General features: G+C 40.4%; 2 protein-coding genes across 6 annotated transcripts in view; one reads left to right on the plus strand and one right to left on the minus strand.

Moving 5' to 3' along the window:
* NFE2L3 (NFE2 like bZIP transcription factor 3) overlaps positions 1-4,252 on the plus strand; it is a gene marked incomplete at its 5' end in the record, with an annotated part of 19,966 nt that extends 15,714 nt beyond the window's left edge. The window contains one exon of the mRNA XM_079947701.1: positions 23-4,252. Coding sequence (XP_079803827.1) covers positions 23-1,189 — 1,167 coding nt within the window. The 3' untranslated portion in view covers positions 1,190-4,252. The remainder of the gene's footprint in view (positions 1-22) is intronic.
* On the minus strand, positions 4,206-18,979 carry HNRNPA2B1 (heterogeneous nuclear ribonucleoprotein A2/B1). Of its 5 annotated transcripts, XR_013832255.1 has the most exons (12): positions 18,748-18,979; positions 12,465-12,575; positions 11,304-11,450; positions 10,130-10,340; positions 9,152-9,253; positions 8,988-9,068; positions 8,721-8,783; positions 7,904-8,023; positions 7,391-7,513; positions 6,534-6,616; positions 5,103-5,207; positions 4,206-4,494 (listed from the first exon to the last, which is right to left on the minus strand). XR_013832255.1 is itself a non-coding variant. In XM_079948079.1 (11 exons), the coding sequence occupies exons 1-10, from the start codon at positions 18,784-18,786 to the stop codon at positions 6,555-6,557; spliced, it is 1,059 nt and encodes a 352-aa protein (XP_079804205.1). In that variant the 5' UTR covers positions 18,787-18,979; the 3' UTR covers positions 4,206-5,207; positions 6,534-6,554. The 5 variants fall into 5 exon arrangements, 4 of the variants coding, with proteins under 4 accessions (XP_079804205.1, XP_079804206.1, XP_079804204.1 ...); XM_079948079.1 differs by having other exon boundaries at positions 4,206-5,207; XM_079948080.1 differs by lacking the exons at positions 4,206-4,494; positions 5,103-5,207 and adding an exon at positions 5,894-6,375 and having other exon boundaries at positions 18,757-18,979.
* Positions 18,980-19,071: the final 92 nt, after the last annotated feature.

The following is a 19,071-nucleotide window of genomic DNA, read 5'->3' on the forward strand; positions in this document are numbered from 1 at the left end:
TCCATTTTGCTCCCTCTTTTAGGAACACTGGTTGGGAAATACTATGCCTGATACCAACAACAAAGGTATGAACCTGTCAAACTTCCACAATACAGATAATTTGACTGAGGCTATTAGCCGTGATGTTAGTCTTCATGATGCTACAATGATGAAATCAGACCACAATACTACAGTAAATGCAGGGAGTAGGAATTTGGAGATATTGGAGACTCTGTCATTAACCGATTCTCACACATCACTAATGAATGGTGTCAACATGCTTGGAGTTTTTGCATCTGATAATTGTACGAATCTAACAAACCAGGATTTGTTCTTGAGCCTGGATGGACATGGATTTGAAGCTTCCTGTTTCTTTGAAGAACAGGACTCTGATTCTGGACTGTCTTTGGATTTAAATCATAGCAATTCATCCCTTGTTTTTACCTGTGACAGTGATGCTGAATCTGCCACCTATGATGATTTAGCTGTAGGAGGCTGCTGCGTAGAATACAGCAAATGTTACCACACAGATTATCAAAGCAATTATGATTTGCCTGCAGAATTGTTTGTAGATGTGTTGCATGATCACACGTACAGCCAAATCCCACAACAGCTGGCACCCTGTGTGCCAGAAGAATATTACTTCATGTGGCCAGAGAAATCCAATAAAGCCAGAAGTAGAAATGGAGATAACACAGGAAAAAAACAAAGCCGTGATGAATACCACGCAGAAGCCCAGAGAATTCCATTCTCTGTAAATGATATTGTGACTCTGCCTGTTGATTCCTTCAATAGCATGTTATCAAAATACTACTTGACAGATAACCAGCTATCACTCATACGTGACATAAGGCGGAGAGGGAAAAACAAAGTTGCTGCTCAAAACTGCCGCAAACGTAAACTAGATGCAATTATGAACCTGGAAGATCAGGTGTGTCACCTTCAAGCACAAAAGGAAAAGCTCAAGAAGGAAAAAGCCCAGTGTAATAGATCAATTAGCAATATAAAACAAAAACTAAATGATCTTTATTGGGACATTTTGAGTAGATTAAGAGATGACCAAGGAAGACCTGTTAACCCAAGCCAATACTCTCTAGAGTGTTGTAAAAACGGCAGTGTTTTGGTTGTACCTGGAAAAGCCATCAAACTGGAACTGAAACAAAATAATCCAACCAAAAAAAATGGCAAGATAGAAAACATTTCTCTTTAGCTATTGAAATGGAGAGAGATGTTTCTTAATTATTCTTAAATACTGTGACATTCACAGTTAGTTTACACAGGGAAAAATAAAGTTTGGTAAGGATCTACTTTGATTACCCACATTATCAAAATATTTTTAAAACTTGTATACAAAAATAAAGTACTATAAACAAAATGTCCAAGCTCTAGGTCTGTGAACACAGGCCTAACAGAATCAGTTCTTAACTGAAGATTTCTCTTCATCTGAATAAATTATTGGTTAAACCATATTGCATAATTTATTCAGCTTTGCTAATCATGGGGGGAGGCAGAGGAGTTCTTGCAACTTAAAATTTCATTCTTTCATAGCCAGAACCAGGCAACAGTTTAAATGCTTAAAATGGCATTACTATCTTTTATTTTTTATTCCTAAACTTATCTACCGCTTGATTACTCACAATCCAAAGCGGTGTACATAAAAAAATCCACAAGCAATAAAATTACCATAAGACCAAACACTTCCTAAAAATGCCTGTTAGAACAAGGAAGTCTGAACAACGTGCCTGACGTTTCTCAAGGAAGATGCCAGACTAATCTGTTGCGATTTCCGCACACTTGTGCCCACTTCACGAAATCCAACTTCTAGTAGTTACAAGCCATGCATCCAAAAAATAAGGAACCACCAGCAAAGGCTCTCCCAAAGAACTCAGTGATTGGGTCGGGTTATAATGGATCTGATGGTGTTCAAGAGATCCTACAACTATGTTGTCAAGGGCCTTGTAAATTGTCAAAGCTGTGAGCTTGGTCTGGAAACATTGGCAGCCATTTCAGTAGCCACTGGTATCAATAGCTGCTGACAGACCAAGATGGATCCATTCCCACAAACCTACTTTTGATACAGATCTTCCCTCAGGGCGACCAAGACCGATTCAGTTCAACCATTGCTGCCCACATCAAGGCACACAAATGTAAATCAGTCCCATAAAATATGTGAAGGTGCTGCATTGCACACACACAAACTGCTACATCTATGGCACTACGGAGCAGCGATGTTACCTTTGAAGTGCTGGACAAACTGCTTAGTGTTCAGAGAGCCACCCACCACTTCTGGTAGCTAGTCTCTAGATCACCTGCAGTAACAACTCAAGGACACAATGCTGGCTGTGAAGTAGTTCTTTGCAGTCTTCACTGCCACTTGGTAGACAAAACTTTGTGACCTTACAAGTGTTTGATCAGCTTTGAAGTGTTTTCCTTCATCTGTGCTCCAGTTGTGTCCCAGCTTTTCATTGCCTGCAGCTCCTCAGTGAACCAAGGAGCAGTACAGGCGCTGGGAATGAATACCTCCATTCCACAATGAGAACAGGGTCTCAAGAGGATCACCGGCAAATCCCCAGAGCAGTCAGGAACCTATTTGGTTCCCTTAGTCTCCACAGATGCACCATCCAAATTGGTTCCCCACATTTGCAGTGTTAAGGTTGCTGCCAAAAGTCCAAACTTCACCAGAAAGTGATCTGACCATGACAGGGGGGGCTATGCACCACCCTTGTATACAATCCTTCTACCCGCTACGTGCAAATACTAAATCATGGGTAAGTCCCGTGAATAACACATTTCCCCCCATTGACACCTTGTCAAACAGGTTTTTGAAACTCTGTACTAACCTGCTAATCTGGTTTGATAAGGTAGTTATTTGAATGTATGCATCATAAAGGTGTCTTGTCAGTCCAAGCCTATCTTTGCATAAAGTCTTAACATTTATTTAGGTTCTTGCGTTACTGCCTACACCATCCTATTAATTTTTACTCAGAAATCCGTGTTGAATAGGGTTTATGCTCAGGAAAGTATATTTAGGATTGCTCTCTTGATTTGTGTCTAGTACCAAATGTTATACTTGCAGTGTTCTGGAAAACAAATGCAGCCCTATCAATGCATAGGGTATATTGATTACTGGAAAGTAATCAATAGGATTTGCTTTCCTGCAATTTTACAAGCAAAACAGCAAATTGCCACATGAAATGTAAAATGACCACTTAATTGAATAAATTGAAATGCAAGTAGAGCTTGCACTTTATAGAATTTTGAATGGACCCTGTTGGCATTTGAATGGTCTAAATTATAAACTTTAAATTTATAACTTATTTAAATTGATATTTTATATTTTTACCTTTGTACAGTAGTATAAAGTGTTTCTGTTTGCTTACTGTTGTCATTATTAGTGATTTCTGATACTGTTGCAATTACTTTATTTTGGAGGAACATGCCAATGAGCTTCTGCAGTATAACCAGCCATGCATTACACAGTACACCTGGTAGTAGAGTCCTGGAATAGAAACTTTTCACTCTACAAGTGCTGCGTTAAATTCAGCTCCCTATTTACAATCAACAAGCACGTATGCTTCAAAAGAATGAGTGTAACAAATAGTAGAGTAGGTTAACTCTTCCAATACCATGTTCATGCAGTTTCTTAAATTTAACACACCTTAAGTACACTTTGATTTTGTTTTTGAAGAGGGCCAGAGTATTGCCCTTAACCACAAAAATAAGACATGCCCTTTTGAATAAATCCTAGGCTCAGATATGCAGGAATATTCAGACAGAGATCATATGTAGCTTTAAAGAAAACCACGGGCTTTACTGCAAGTTATAGTGTTAAAAACAAGATTCACAGAGGCAATGTCTTTTTAATGATTTTTTCCAACAATGTGTCAGTGCTTAAGAACTATCTAAAACGACATTCAAATGACATTCTAGTTGTTTGAAGGTGTTTCTGTGCAAGGTTCAGTAGATCCATGAGCATGTTTAGGTCACACTGGGGGATGGGGTGCAGAAAGGGGTTGACCCGCTTAACCAAATACTTCTGCAGATACTGATATTGTACCCACAGCATATTGATACCTCCCTCTTACTTGGACACCCAAATTGGATCTAGCCAACGAGATACCATGAAATATGCTGTGTGTTCCTATCTTCTAAACTGAAGTGTCATGTAGTAGTAGGGTTTATATTTTAACTGTATGAAATGTTAAAATGTTATCAGACTAGAAATGTTTTTGTATAAAAGTTTATTATCACTTATAAAAAATATGACACAGTATTTGCTGTCTTTAAACATTAATTTTGATTTCCTATTCAGGCTGAATTCTAAGAACAGGTGCTACTATAGTTTTATATATTTTAAAAAGCATTACAATAGGCTGCACTAATATTAATTTAACCTAATAAGGTTTTATAAAACCAGCAAAACCATCTATTTTGTGATGAGCATAGAAAAATCTTATTTCTTGAAGTTTCTGTGGTTGACCACTTCTTCATTAGTTACCTGCAGCTGGCACCTTCCTGCCAAAGAAAAAGAAAGTATCTGAAGAAGTTTATCATGTATGCTTCTTTGTATCACCTACAGGAAAACTTCAGCAAATGGCTATAATCCAGATGAGGCAAGTCAAGACCTTTTAGTGTACAGATTGTACCAGAGACAAACTTTAAAAGACAAATATTTGCACTGAAAAAGCTGTGGCTGGTATGCCTATGACTACAACAGCAGAATTAAACAATATGCTACTCTTTAAATTGCAGCAACAATACATAGCAAACATTGGCAAAGGAACCTGACATTTAACACATCTTCAACAAATATGCAACAAAAACAAATTAGCATCCTAGCCAATTCATTTAGCAAGTCATAAAAATTCCACCTTGTGTATTATTTTCTTGTATACAACTATCATGCGAGAATGGGTGCTATAAACCAATGAGTAAAATTATCCCTACATTTTAAGTTCTACAATAAGTATCTTCAGACAACACAGTAGACAATTTTCACAACAATAAGATTTCAGCTGCCATGAACACCTAAGAGTTCACCATTTTCCTTTCAAGTGTTTATTTTTTAAAAAATTGAAGGATAAAAACATGAAATTGTACCATGTAAGTGAGCTGCAACATACCATTTTAACTAACCATAGCAGGGATGGGACCCTTGCAAAGTTTTAATGGACACTTGGCTGGTTCATTTGCTCAGCAGGTCTATTGCTTGTCCATGGTGCATAAAGCTAGATTCCAGCAGGGGGAAAGATAGGTTAAGCAGCTGAAGTTAAAATAAATGAAAATATAATAGCAAAAACAAAAACCCACATCCCAAGAAACAAACAAAACAGTAATCTTAAATTTTTCAACCACAATTGTTAACTTGGTTCATTGCTATGTTAAACTAGATAATATACCACTATACTGAAACAGTACACTGTCATATAGTATTAGTTTCTTGTTTTTGGAATATTAAGAAAGGAAAAGTAAATAAGATCTTACCTAAAGAAGTTTAACTGAAGCTTAGAACTATTTTGCTCTACACCCTCAGCTCTCGTTGGCATCCTTATAAAACTACTGTAGTTAAAGCTCTGCAGAAGTACAGCACAGCTTTTTAAGACTGGCTGAACTTAGTGCCGTTCTCAAGAGTTCTCTTGCACTAGACCTGTGTCCCTGGAAGAGTACCTCGCTGGGGATATTTCCTTTCCTTGCCATTGAAGAAGCAGCATCTAAAAGATCTAAAAAGGTGTTTCTCCTTGCAGAGATATCCCTTAAGTTATCTAGGTATTTTAAACCTGGTGATTTACAGAAAACATTAGCTGACCACATTTACATGTACAACAATGACTTTGTAGTATTTGTGGGACCTTCTACTACCCACTCCTTGCCTTAATTTACAACGTATTTTAAATAAATCTAAGATTACACAACATTTCCTTTAGAATTATTTTATTAAATCATAAATGTACAACAGCTTCTTAACTCTACACACGCACTTAAATTTTTAAAAGGAAAACGTTATGTCTTATTACACCATGATCCTGGCTAATAGCTTTTCAAAACTTTGAGAAAATTCTTTAAAAAAGGTTTCACATGTCACCTGAAACTTACAAATTTAACATTATCAAAGGAATGCTTCTACACTCTTACAAAGACCACTAGAAAGAAACAACAATTAAAAAGCTAAGAAACTGTCTCAAAGGCATTTTTTACAATCCTTCCTCCACAGTAAGGTATGTTATTAAATAATCCAATCCATTCACAAAATGGCTCTCTGCATCTGCTCTGGTGTCTTCTGCCATATCACTGCATATTTATGCATGACTGAGATAAGTTTCCTTAACAATGTTATTCGAAAACCTGAAGCTGTTCTTTTACCTCTGGGCTCATCCTCTCCTATTTATACAGTGAAGCCTGTTTCAACAGAAGTAAAGAGTAAAAAAATAGGTTATGAAGTTATCCATCTACCCAATTTCTTTTTTAAAGGAAAGATAATATCCTAAAAAGCTTTTACCCCTGCAGCTAAAGTCCAGAAACACTGCAAGTTTAGCATTTTAAAAATGTACACTCACCCATGAAAAGCTTACAGAAGATCAGTAACGGCTCCGCCCTCCATATCCCCCACTTCCTCCACTTCCTCCAGGACCATAGTTTCCTGTATTGTTAAAATGGAAAGCATAAAATTAACACAATTGAACAGCCATTCTCAAGCTTCATCAAAATCTTACTTTTAAACTGCAATCACCCAAAATGCTCAATTCTACAACAGTTGATTAGTGCTCTCAGCATCTTGCAATCAAAACTGACATCAAAGTAGATCACCAGATCTAATTAAATCTAACAAATGCAACTTTTAAAGTACATTCCTGTCTTAGAACTGTGTCAACAGGGGGAAGTGGTAGCTGCCCTTTTTAAAAGGAGACACAGATCAATCTGTACAACATGTATGCCAGGCTTTCACAACCTGATCCACTCCCACTTGTTTTGCAATACCAGTCCCAGTAGCCCAAGCCAGTGTGGCTAATTATAGGGGATGAGGGAAGTTGGTAGTTGGCAAATGGCAAAAGAGATTCCTCAGAATTCTGCTACAATTTGGAATGACCACAACTAGGCCTCCAGAAAGGGTTGTGCAGGTAGGAATAGGTTTGATTCTTAATTGCTGGGTCACCAGGGGCAGTCCACTTCAATTGCAAGTTACCTCTTGACTTTCTACTATGTATGAACAGCTTTCACGCCTACTGGGAAAAATAAAGCACTATAATAAGAGTGGGTTGCAGGGTGCAAACCCTCCCACTATCTCAACATTATGTAAGCCCAACCATCACTCACTAGTAGGAAAAGATAGCAATGACCCTCTTCCTCTCCTAAAGGCAAATCCAGGATTTGTGGGAAGGGGGGTAGATACTTTTCTATTTCACTTTTGTATTACCTCCACCATATGGTCCTCCCATGTTCCTGCTTCCACCAAAATTTCCACTCTTCATTGGACCATAGTTTGAGGGCTGTTGGTTGTAGTTTCCAAAATCATTGTAATTTCCTCCTCCATAATTGCCTGAATCAATAAAAGGTTTATGCTGAATAATCAAAATGCTAGCTTTGAATATAAAATGTCACAAAAAACATGCCTTTGACTTATATATAATGCTATTGGCCATCACATGGACTGCAATTTTTTTTAATACTCTACTATCAGCCTTTAGATCAGCCGTGATAAACACATTTTTAGACCTTGTAGTTATCCAACCCTTCAGAACACCTTTTGCGTTCCAGTTTCAAGAGCAATGTATTTTTATCTTGCCTTTCAGGCAATTATTATCCCCCACAGCACCCGAAATAATGTTTTAATAAAGACATACTCTGCCACCACAAATACTTTTGAATTCCCACCACAACAGAGAGGACTAAAGCTAAGGCCCAGTGTTCTAATTCCTTCCAACATTACCTCCTCCGTAGTTGTCATAGCCACCTCCATAGCCCCCACCCTGGTTGCCATATCCAGGTCCTCCACCACCATATCCTCCTCTTCCTCCGCCATAACCAGGACTGCCTCCAAAATTGCCACCTATTGTAAAACAAGTCTCAGTAAACATGCAGAAAAACATGCAGCTTATATCAGAGTTGAACTTCTGTTTCATATAGAGTATTATGGCCACAACCATATCCTTTTAAATAAAGAATATGCATGTAGCAGACTTTGAATTTTTCTTGGAAACAGACTTTTATACCACACGATTCTCCTCCATAAAGCAATGTGTCACGTAGTGTGGGGGCTGCTGCTTGACAAAAAGCTAATCAACAGAAACATCAATATATGCTGCTATCCTGCAAGCAACTTGATACAATTTTACTCACGTAATTGCACTTTGCAATAATAAAATCACGTGCATGTCTTGAAATCAAACCATAAAGCCACATCTGGTGCTTACAAAGGCACATGGCTTTGCAAGTGCTGATAATCAACAATGCTTGCCAAGGTGCAATACACACCCGTATGTGGAAGCCTTGTGTGCCTTATTAGGTCTGGAGGCCAAAGGTCCTCCATCACTGATTTGGAGAATGATTTGGTTCCAAAAGAAAACTATTTGAATTACAGCATATTTATATGGCTGACAATGGATTATGGGCATATGATAGCAATTACATTGATTTTGAGTATTTTTAGACCCGACTGGACCATAAAGAAAATTTAATTGCTTATACCATTTCCACTAGAGCACACATACATACTATGTCTTCCTAAGCAAATTAAAGAGACTAACCTCCTGGTCCCCCGCCATATCCATTATATCCATCACCAAATCCACGACCGCCTCCATAGCCATCTGTTAAAAATAAAGTTTTTCCTATTAGTTTACCTAGTGCAAAAAATGAAAACGTTAATGGTTGCTGGTCATATCATATTCACATAAGGAAAAGGAAGACTACCGTAACAGTGTTCTTATTTTTATGGAACATAAAAACTTTAACAGATTAGTCTACATGGGCTTATTTAGTGCTTTGCAAAGATCACTGATGAACTGACTTACCAGATCCACCTCTGAAGTTACTTCCAGGTCCAGGTCCAAAGTTTCCACCACCTCCACGCGAGTCTCCGAAGCCAAAGTTACCTAAAAGTGTTCATCAGCTTAAGTTACCTACACTACTATTTCCAAAATATCTAATGTAAATACAATGCAATTTGCAAACATACCTCCTCGTCCACTCCTTGAGCTCTGAACCTCTTGCATTTCTTGTCTAGATAAAGCTTTTCTTACTTCTGCATTATGACCATTGATAGTATGGTATTTCTGCACTGTGTGCACAAAAGATGGTGGGGGGAAATAAACAAATTATACAACCTTCAATCTAATCCCTCACAGCAGTTTCAGTTCAAAATTAGAGAAAACATTAATGAAGACTGCAACACTGGTGAAATTCAATTTTATACACTGACTTTCTACACTAGTACAAAATGTAAACCTGCCCCAGAAATAATTCTATGTATGCCTACTCAGAAATCCCACTCTTCATTGATGCTTACTCCCAGAAAAAAAAAAGATTTCAGCCAGGCTTCTACATTTTTGTTCAGTGTGCTTGCCAAGGTTGAAATAGCCACTGCCTTCTGGAGAAGTTGCAGCTGCAGATGTAGACAGTAATTGTCCTAGCAGTTGTGTGGAGATCCTTGCCACTCCCAATCTCTGAGCTTCAAAGGAAAGTTAGGGGTTGTTTGGCCCAGAATATAAGGGAAATGATGAGATTACTTGCTCAACATACATCCTTTTCCTGCTAGAGGCAGGAGAGCCCAGTTCTAGTTTGTTGTTCAGCAGGCAGTGAATACCTTCAACAAGAAAGGTGTGCATGGTCCCCATGACACCTTCCTGCAGGAAATGATGTGCATGCCACTGCTCAGCAGAAGAGATCCAAATACCTCTGCCATATCACAATCTGGCAAGCAACACTGATTACTTGGCTACCAAGGCCAGCTTAAAACAGTGGCAACCATTTTCTTGCACAGTATAAACTTGGTATGCAATTTACATATATGTACATAAGAAGAAATGGCAGTCTGCAGTGGTTACACTACATCCTGAAATGACTTGCTTGCTGATAGTGATATATAGAACCAGGCCCAAACATGGGTACATAAAATATGTAACAGTGACAAAGATTGTTAATAGTATTTACTTACATACAATTTTATCCACTGGATCATGGTCATCAAAAGTTACAAATCCAAAGCCCCTCTTTTTACCAGATTGTCTGTCTGTAATTATTTCAATTGTGTCAATTTTTCCATATTCCGAGAAGTAGTCTCTAAGGTGATGTTCCTCAGTATCTTCTTTAATTCCACCAACAAACAATTTTTTCACAGTTACATGAGCTCCAGGTTTTCCAGATTCCTTGAAAAATAAGTTTAGCAAAACTGCCTAGTTAATTTTTGGTCAAACAAAAAACAAAACAAAACCCTGAATTTCTAGTTGCTGGTGTTAATGAATAACTAAAAATGTGAAAACTGTCAATTTCCATTTCTGCTGCATTAAATAAACATCAGAAAATTTTAATAATAGTGTAGGAAACCGACACCTTAAGCAGTTTGAGTTGGGTTATTTTTATTGCTTTATTTCGGGAACGTTTCAGCAGTTGTATTTTTCTGTTATCGCTATGACCTATAATTTTGGCAAAGTGTAACATTCATAAACACTATAAGAATGCTCAGATCATTCTATATAAACACTTTAAGAATGCATCAGATCACGTACATTAGCATGTTGCAATGCTGAGAACAATCCTGTAAAATTGTTTTATTATCCCCATATATTGGGGTTTGAGTGGCTTGAGTTCACAGCAGAGGCAAGACTTGAACTAGGAGTTTCCCCATTTGTAACAGTTTGAGGCAATATGCCATGCCAACACTCAGTTTCTACCATCAAATATATTAACTTTAGATCCCTGGCTTTTGTTGTACGATCACAGAATTGAAAGGAACTCTGAGGTTAATCTAGTCCAGGTCACTGCAGCGCAGGAATATGCAGCTGCCCCATCCAGGGATCAAACATGCAAACCTTGGCATTATGAACACCATGCTGTAACCAACTGAGTTTTTTCCTCAGCTGCCTGCTGCCAACATTCAATGAACTGCTTGAGACCTGCCACAGAAAAGTCACTGCATGAAATCCATACCTCAGCACAGGTTAAGGAAGTATTGCTAAATGGGTCTAGCCCACTGAGCATGTACGTCCTCCAAGTTGCAGTATTTTACATGCAGCAGCAAAAACATTTTCTGAACAATATAAACTTGTCTGCTTTAAGAGACACAGATAAGAGATAAAAATATCTCAAATTTAAAACAGAACAAAACTTACCTCCCTGGCTACAGCTCTTTTCGGCTCAACTACTCTTCCATCAATGGAATGAGGTCTGGCAGCCATTGCTGCATCAACTTCAGCCATGGAAGAGAATGTTACAAAACCAAACCCTCGTGAGCGTTTGCTTGCAGGGTCTCTCATAACCTACAAGATGAAGGTTGCACATTTCAACTATTAAGTTCTAAATTACAATTATTGCCACACACATTTTGCTATCAGCAATAATTCTGTTTAGCAATTACTTTTCTAAGCAGTTGCTAAGAAGAAATACAACTGTACCCTAAAGAATGTAGTTTAATAATTGAAGTCTGAACAAATAACCGAGGGAAAGAATTTGGAAACTATCAAAGGCTGTCAGCGAATAGTACTGCTGCTAACAGGGATTGCTAATCTGTAGCTCTCCATGTTACTGGACTTAAACTCTCTTCAACTCCAGCTAGCATGGTCAACTGTCAGGGATAATGCAAATTGTAGTTTAACAATATCTGGAAGGCCACAGGTTCCTCATCCCTTGACCAACAACATGGTGTGCTGCAAAAATAAAGTATTTGTCAAGATGACAAAGATGGCTGCTGTGGCTCAGAAAAACAACCAATACACACAACACCCATCTGAAATGGTAAAAAATAATAATGAGGAAACATTTCCTCTTCCAGAATATGTACTTTTTAAAAGAGTATTTAAAAAAAAATTAATGGCCAGCTGACATTGCTGAAAATCTTTGATCAGTAACTCAAAGAACATTAACCTGTCACTACCCGAAAATAACATTTTCTATTTGTGTTATTAAGAGAGATTCTAGACTGAAAGCTAAAAATAGTATACAAGCACCATTAGCTGCAAGGAAGAACTAAACTTCTTAATCTCAGAAAAGATGCAATTGTTCTCATGGATGATCGATGTCTATTAACCATTGAAGAGTGTATCTCACACTTCAGCACAAAGGAAAGAGAAGTCTGCTCTTCTAGACAAATCTGAAGACTGTTATGGCTGCTAATGAACCAAACATGGTTTCATCCTGCATCCTGTCTTCCAGTGCATCTGGGTTCAAAGAGGACCAGACTAGCAACCAGAATATATTGCCTATTTTTTCCAGATTAATTTCCCCCATACCCAAAGCTATCTAAAATCAAACAAAGATTAATGCACACAACTTACCACACAATCCGTTAACTTTCCCCATTGCTCATAGTAGTTTCTCAAACTTTCTTCTGTGGTTTCGAAGCTTAAGCCACCAATGAATAGTTTGCGGAACTGCTCTTTTTCCCTCTAATTCAAAGGAGAGAAAAAAATAGTAATATAGCATACAATTTCTTCCTAAACACATACTAGATTTTATATATCCAACAATAACTGAGACACTATCTTTTCTATTTGGGTCAAGCACTTCAGTTGGAAAAATATAAAAAATACATAATCTAGGTTTTATGTTTGCCAGGAAACAACTGATAAAAGCCTTTTTGAACTTGATGCCTACCAAAGAAACCCAGGATTTAATACAAACTGGAAAATAGTTGTAGCTAATCTTTTTGATTCTTTACAGCAGGGGGAGGATGTTGAGCTGAGAATCGTGCAAGATTTTCCAGATATGTGAACCTATAGACCTCACAATTTAACATCCTGATAATATGGCTTCAAGCACTGATCAGTATGTACTCTAAGACTCAGAAATTCTACTCTGGAACACACACTCTGTGTCATTTGTGGCAAATAAAAACCTCCTCAAAACCAACCAGGTGAACTCTTAACAATGTACAGTGGTACCTTGGTTCTCAAATGCCTTGGTACTCAAACAACTTGGAACCCAAACACTGCAAACTGGGAAGTGTGTGTTCCAGTTTGTGAACTTTTTTCCTAAGCCAAACATGCTCCTGGTTTCTCCAAGCTGCAATAAGAAACACTGCCAGTTTCTTCTCTACTCTTTTTCAAAGTCTGCAACATAGTTGCACATTACAAACTTCTACACATGGTATTGTGTTTCTATGTATGCTAGTCCAACAATTATTATGTGGATATTTAGTATACGACAAGCTGTTAGTTCAGGGGCTCTTTCTATCCCTATGGCCCACTTGAGAGGGCAAAATGGTGAAGAACAAACAGTCACAAGATGGACCAAGCTTGTTTCTTCCAGCTCTGGAGGCTAGGACCTGAACCCAAAGCAATGGATTCAAGTTACAAAAAAGGAGATTCTGACTAAACATCAGGAAGAACTGAGAGCAAGAGTAGTTGATAATGGACTCACACAAGAGGTGGTGGACCCTTCTTCCCTAGATCAGTGTTTCCCAACGTTGGGTCTTCAGCTGCTTTTGGACTACAATTCCCATCATCCCTGACCACTGGTCTTGCTAAAACAAAATAAAAAAATTCCTTCCAGTAGCACCTTAAAGACCAACTAAGTTAGTTCTTGGTATGAGCTTTCGTGTGCATGCACACGAAAGCTCATACCAAGAACTAACTTAGTTGGTCTTTAAGGTGCTACTGGAAGGAATTTTTTTATTTTGTTTTGACTATGGCAGACCAACACAGCTACCTATCTGTAACTGGAACACTGGTCTTGCTAGTTAGGGATGATGGGAGTTGTAGTCCAAAAACAGCTGGAGACCCAAGTTTGGGAAACACTGCCCTAGATGTTTTAAAGCAGATGTTGATTGCTATCTGTCCTGTATGATTTAGTTGCAGGGGGTTGGACTAGATGACCCTTGTGGTTCCTTCCAACTCTACAATTCAATGATTCTAAGAGGTTGCCATAATCAACTGGCAATTACTGACATCACTATTTACTTACATATGATCTCTCTTGATAATTGCCATACTTTTTGACACAGTAATTTTCTTGTGGCATTGAGTTCCATAGTTCAGCTTTCCTCAAGTCAAAAACACTGGCTCTGGAGGTGACATGCCCTAGCATTCTCATTTTAGGCAGAATTTGCTAATCTAGAATCTCTAAAACAGAGCCACATTAGTTTGTATCTCCTGGCCCCAAAAAAGATGCCTCTCAAAGTATTCATCTATCCATCAGTTTGTAGAGAAGAATAGTATTGTTATTTCATTACTTCTCCTTGCTCTATAAACCTTTACTTCCTCCAACACTAGCTTCCTTCTCTAATCACCATGCTGTCTATTCCCAAATTAATAAATATTACCCTACTCTTCTTTCATTTCCAGGCCATCTTTACTCAATTCAGGGAGGTGATTAATGCCTTCTTGTGAAAGCGGGTGGTCCTACCTGCTTGAAGGAAGCAGTGGTAAGACCACTCCTTAATATACCCTCTCTGGATTCAGAAAATCTAAGTAATTACTGGTCAGCTACAAATATCCCCTTCTTGGTCAAGGTTCTTGAGTTGATGGTTGCAGACCAGATCCTGGCACTCTTGGAGGCAACTGATTTTCTAGATTCATGTCAATCAGCATTTAGATCCACTTTCAGCAAAGATATTACTTTTGTTGCTCTGTATGATCTCTGTCAGGATAGGAGATATGCATCCCTGTTAATCTGCCTTCACCTTTCAGTGGCTTTCAGTACCATCAACCATGGTATCCTTGAGTGAAAGTCCAGGATGGGGGTAGCTCGCACCCAGTGGTTCTGGTCGTACTTGGATGGTAATTTCCAAAAGGTTATGCTTGGGGAGAGCTCTTCAGCCCCATGGAGCTTCAATGTGGGGTTCCTTGGGGTTCAATTTTATCCCCTATATAACAGCACATGAAACTGCTGAGTGGGGTCATCCAGAGCTTTGTAGTACATTTTCAGCAATATGCTGCTGGCGCAGCCTCAAGGACTGACTCTTGCCTAAGAACCAACCTAAGCCCTACAATAACATCTCAGGCCCTTCTTTGTGTGCCTCCTCCATGAGGTCATAGAATGATGCAACTATAGAGTTGGAAGGGATCCCAGGGGTCATCTCGTCCAATCTCCTGCAATGCAGGAAATTACAGCTAAACAATCTCTGACAAGAGGACCACCCAACCATTCTTTGAAAACTTCCAACCATCTTTTGAAGGGCAGCAACACAAGAATAGACCATGGTTCCCCATTTGTGGTATTCTCTCCCCAATTAGGCTTGCCTGGTGCCTTCATTACATATCTTTAGGCACCAGGCAAAAACGATTCTCTGTAACCTTGCATTTGCTGATTGAACATTCCGTGGCCTTTTAAATGTGTTTCGTATAAAGGTTATTTTTTTGTTTTTCTTCTTGTTTGATTATGTACATTGTGCTCTGGTTTTGTATTGTTATGCTGTGAACTGCCTATGATTGTCAGATGAAGGGCCATATACAAATTTAAAATAAACTTCCTCCACCTACATGGGTACATGCACACAGGGAAGCTGTCCAGTTCCTAAAGCCAGTACAGTCATACCTCAGGATAAATATGCTTCAGGATAAGTATTTTCGGGTTGTGCTCTGTGGCAACCTGGAAGTAACAGAGCGTGTTACTTCTGGGTTTCGCCACTCGCGCATGTGCAAAGTCAAAATGACATCACACACATGCGGCGAACCGCAACTGGGACATCTTACGTTGTGTTCAGGATGCGAACAGGGCTCCAGAACGGATCCCGTTCACATCCCGAGGTACCACTGTATGTCATTCTGAGATAGTGAAGTGTTCTTCTATTAAAAGCTTCTGGAGAGGCTTCCTAACTCATAACTTGGGGGGGGCATGCTTAGAGGAGCCAAGAATGCACAGGAACATCCCAGAGGTGCTTCTTTTCCTCTCAATCCCAATACAACTGCCCATTTTTCCTCCTGCCTTCCCATTTTTCTCCTCCCCTCACACTTGGCCAGCCACATTGATACCTATTTACTCTTTCCTCCCTTCTACCTGATGCCACTCTCCCCATATGCCTATTACTGTGCACATGGGGACCTGCTGTTAAGAAAAAGTGGATGTATGAGAAGGCACTGACCAGCTTCTTGAAAGGCGGCTGAGGCCCATCAATAATCCATGTCCACAGCTTGAGAAATATACTGTTTTTTCTTTTTGCCACCACTACCCAAATTTAGGGCACAAAAATGTGCATAAGAACACCATCGCCAAGAATTAAGATACAAGGAGAAGATTGCCTGTATATCAGTTTTCCAGAGTACAGTACTGTTTTCTCTACACAGTATTCCTCAGCAGAAAACAGAATTTGAAATGAAAATTTTCAGATTGTATGTGAGGAAAAGAGTTATATTTTATATGTATGTTTCTTCCTGAGAGCACTGTTGAGCATAAGCCAGTTTAGAACAGCAACCATGTTTAATTCATACTAAAATAAATCATAACTATAGTGGATCGGAAAATAAAGGAGTTAATTTGCATCTACTATGCATTCCCCACATTTAATCCCCCAGAAACATGTTTATCGACTTGCTCTCAAGTCTAACAGGGTTGAGAAACAAGGGTAGTTCAAGCAGTTTGCGGGTCAGACCTAGAAAAGTCGCCATGGGGATTTAACATTACTACTGACTCAAACCAATAGCAGTCTGGAATTACTTTAATTAAGAAATGTAGCCCTGTACCTAATAACTGCAACTAATGGCACTGGATATTGGCAGGGAGTGTGCACTACTAACACCTACCTTTTAAGATTCTACTACACTCCCGGAAATACTATTTTTAAAGTTCCCAATGCATACTAACGTTATTTGTTAAGTGCCATAAGGCACCGCGCTTCGATGCGTTTAAGCCTTCAAGACCCAAAGGTTCAAGGAAGTAAGCGGCAACATGTCTGCTGAGGCAAACTCTTTTGATTAATCGACTTTAACTTAACGATCTGAAACACCTGATGAGGAAGGCAGACGCGAGTTTATAAGCCTTGCTCACCCTGCAAGAACTTAAGAATGCCATAGGGTTGGCTGCTCCTCCGCCTCTCCAGCGAGGATGGCTCCGCCATGTGACGGCTCCGAGAACCCGAGGTGCACAGCGGGCTGAGATAAAATGGCGCCGAGCACCACCGGGTGGGGGCTCGTTCCCAGAAGGCCAAGAAAGGCTACAGCATTCCGCTCTGCTGCGCACGCGCGCTCCCCCCTCCCCATCAGATTAGGGAGGAGGGCGAGGAAACCCGCCTTTTGTCTTTACTCGCTCCTTCACTTCGTACGCTTTCGCTCCCTCCTTTCCGTACTATATACATACGGCTGTGTCCTTTTCCGGTAGACTGGAAAAGGGAAAAAACTACTGACCTCCATAATTCTCCCTAGTCCTATGTGGGGGGATCCCCAACTTGTCGTAACTACTTAGCCGCCACAGCCTCCCCCCCCCCGCCTCCTCCTCAAGTGCTGCCGTCCCTTCCAGAACCTTCCACTAACGTCTTCAGTAGCAGGCAACAAGCGCCGCCAACTGCGCCACCAAGTGTTTTCCAGTTAACGGACTCTGCGTCATCTCAAGTATGTACGCTACTGGCGTATTGTGCCGCAGTTAATCCCCGCACTAGTCAGCACCACTAGACCGCAATCCCTTCCACGCAAACTAACACCCGAGCTTTAGGTTTCTCCCGCTAACGTAACGGAGCTACGTGCTTTGCGTAAAGCGGTTGGAGAATGCGATCCCGTCTTTCTGGTAATGGCGGACCTCATTCTTACGTAGTTAAAAATTCACACATCCTTGCCGCCCCAGGGTTTTGTTGTTTTTTTTTAATACGCGAAACCACAAAATTGGCGCGACGTAACCGGGGCAAAAAGTAATAACGAATCGAGCACTCTTCCATACTGTACTGCTTTTTGCTTAAACCCTCGTTAACCTGAGGTAACGCAAAGCCGTTTAATATGGCGAGAGATGTTTTTGAAAGGGACACCCAAAATGCGCATCGTCATCTCCAGCGAGGCCGTCGACTGTTTCCGGACGCAGCCGGCGACGTCCGGCTTTGGCCGAAGAGCGCCGAAGAGTACTCGAACCTCGAAAAAGCGCCTTCGATAATTTCCGGAAAGAGCCGAGAGCAACAAAAGCCCACCCATTGCTGTAGTCCGGAAATTGCCGAAGATCCACGAAGACTAATAATCGCGCCAAAAAAAATGGAGAGTATAATTAACCAAGGGCCCATCCACCCCGCTTTCTATCGTCTATCAGCTTAACTAGCACTAACCTAGCGGCGCAAACGGTATAAAAAAGTGCGCTTTCTCTTCCCGCCCCCCCCAAGCGCTTCCTTTGTCGCTTGGGGAAAATAAAAGCCCTGTCATTAATAGTATTCAAATTCAGTGCTGTCTTAAATAGGTCCTGGCAAAAATATCTTCCGTGAGCGAGCGGCTGACGGCACCCGCCATTAGGCGCCTCCTGAGCCCCTTCAAAAAACAACCCACGGGACCAAATCTAACCCCTTTTCCCTGCACCCGCCATTTACACCCCACCCCCGCTCTCTCTCTAGCGCCTTGGCTTTCCAGGAGGCTCGCCCGCCCGCCCGCCAACCCCATAAGGACACAATGAGTGTAAAAAGGTCGGCCATTACTGAGCCACGCCGTCCGTTACCTCACTCACCCAGTCGCTCTCCCGGTCTCCGCGAGGCATTTTCGGCCGGTTGAGGAAGCAAAGAAAAGCAAGGAAGGAGGCGAAAGGGTATTTTTAAAAAAATTAAAAATCGCTGCGGTCTTTTTTCTGAGGCGAGCCCCCCCCCCTCAGCAGGCAGACAGGCAAGCAGGCGCGGCGGCAGCAGCAGCAATGGAAGTGTGTGAAGCGGCTAACGATTGCGCGGGCGGCGGTGGCGGTGACGACGTCGACGGCGGCGCAGCAGCGAAGGGCGGGAACGAAAGTGGGCGGAGCCTCTGCTTCCTCGCGCAGCGGCGCTGAGGGAAA

This window comes from Podarcis cretensis (genome assembly GCF_951804945.1).
Source record: "Podarcis cretensis genome assembly, chromosome: 12".
Lineage (NCBI taxonomy): Eukaryota > Metazoa > Chordata > Lepidosauria > Squamata > Lacertidae > Podarcis > Podarcis cretensis.

Excerpts from the sequence above, each read along its gene's own strand:
- HNRNPA2B1 (XM_079948079.1), bottom strand. The coding sequence starts at position 18,786 with ATGCCTCGCGGAGACCGGGAGAGCGACTGGGTGAGTGAG. Across the intron at positions 9,069-9,151 it reads CTCAAGGAGTGGACGAGGAG|GTAACTTTGGCTTCGGAGAC; the intron begins GTATGTTTGCAA and ends GAACACTTTTAG. Across the intron at positions 8,784-8,987 it reads TAACTTCAGAGGTGGATCTG|ATGGCTATGGAGGCGGTCGT; the intron begins GTAAGTCAGTTC and ends TATTTTTAACAG.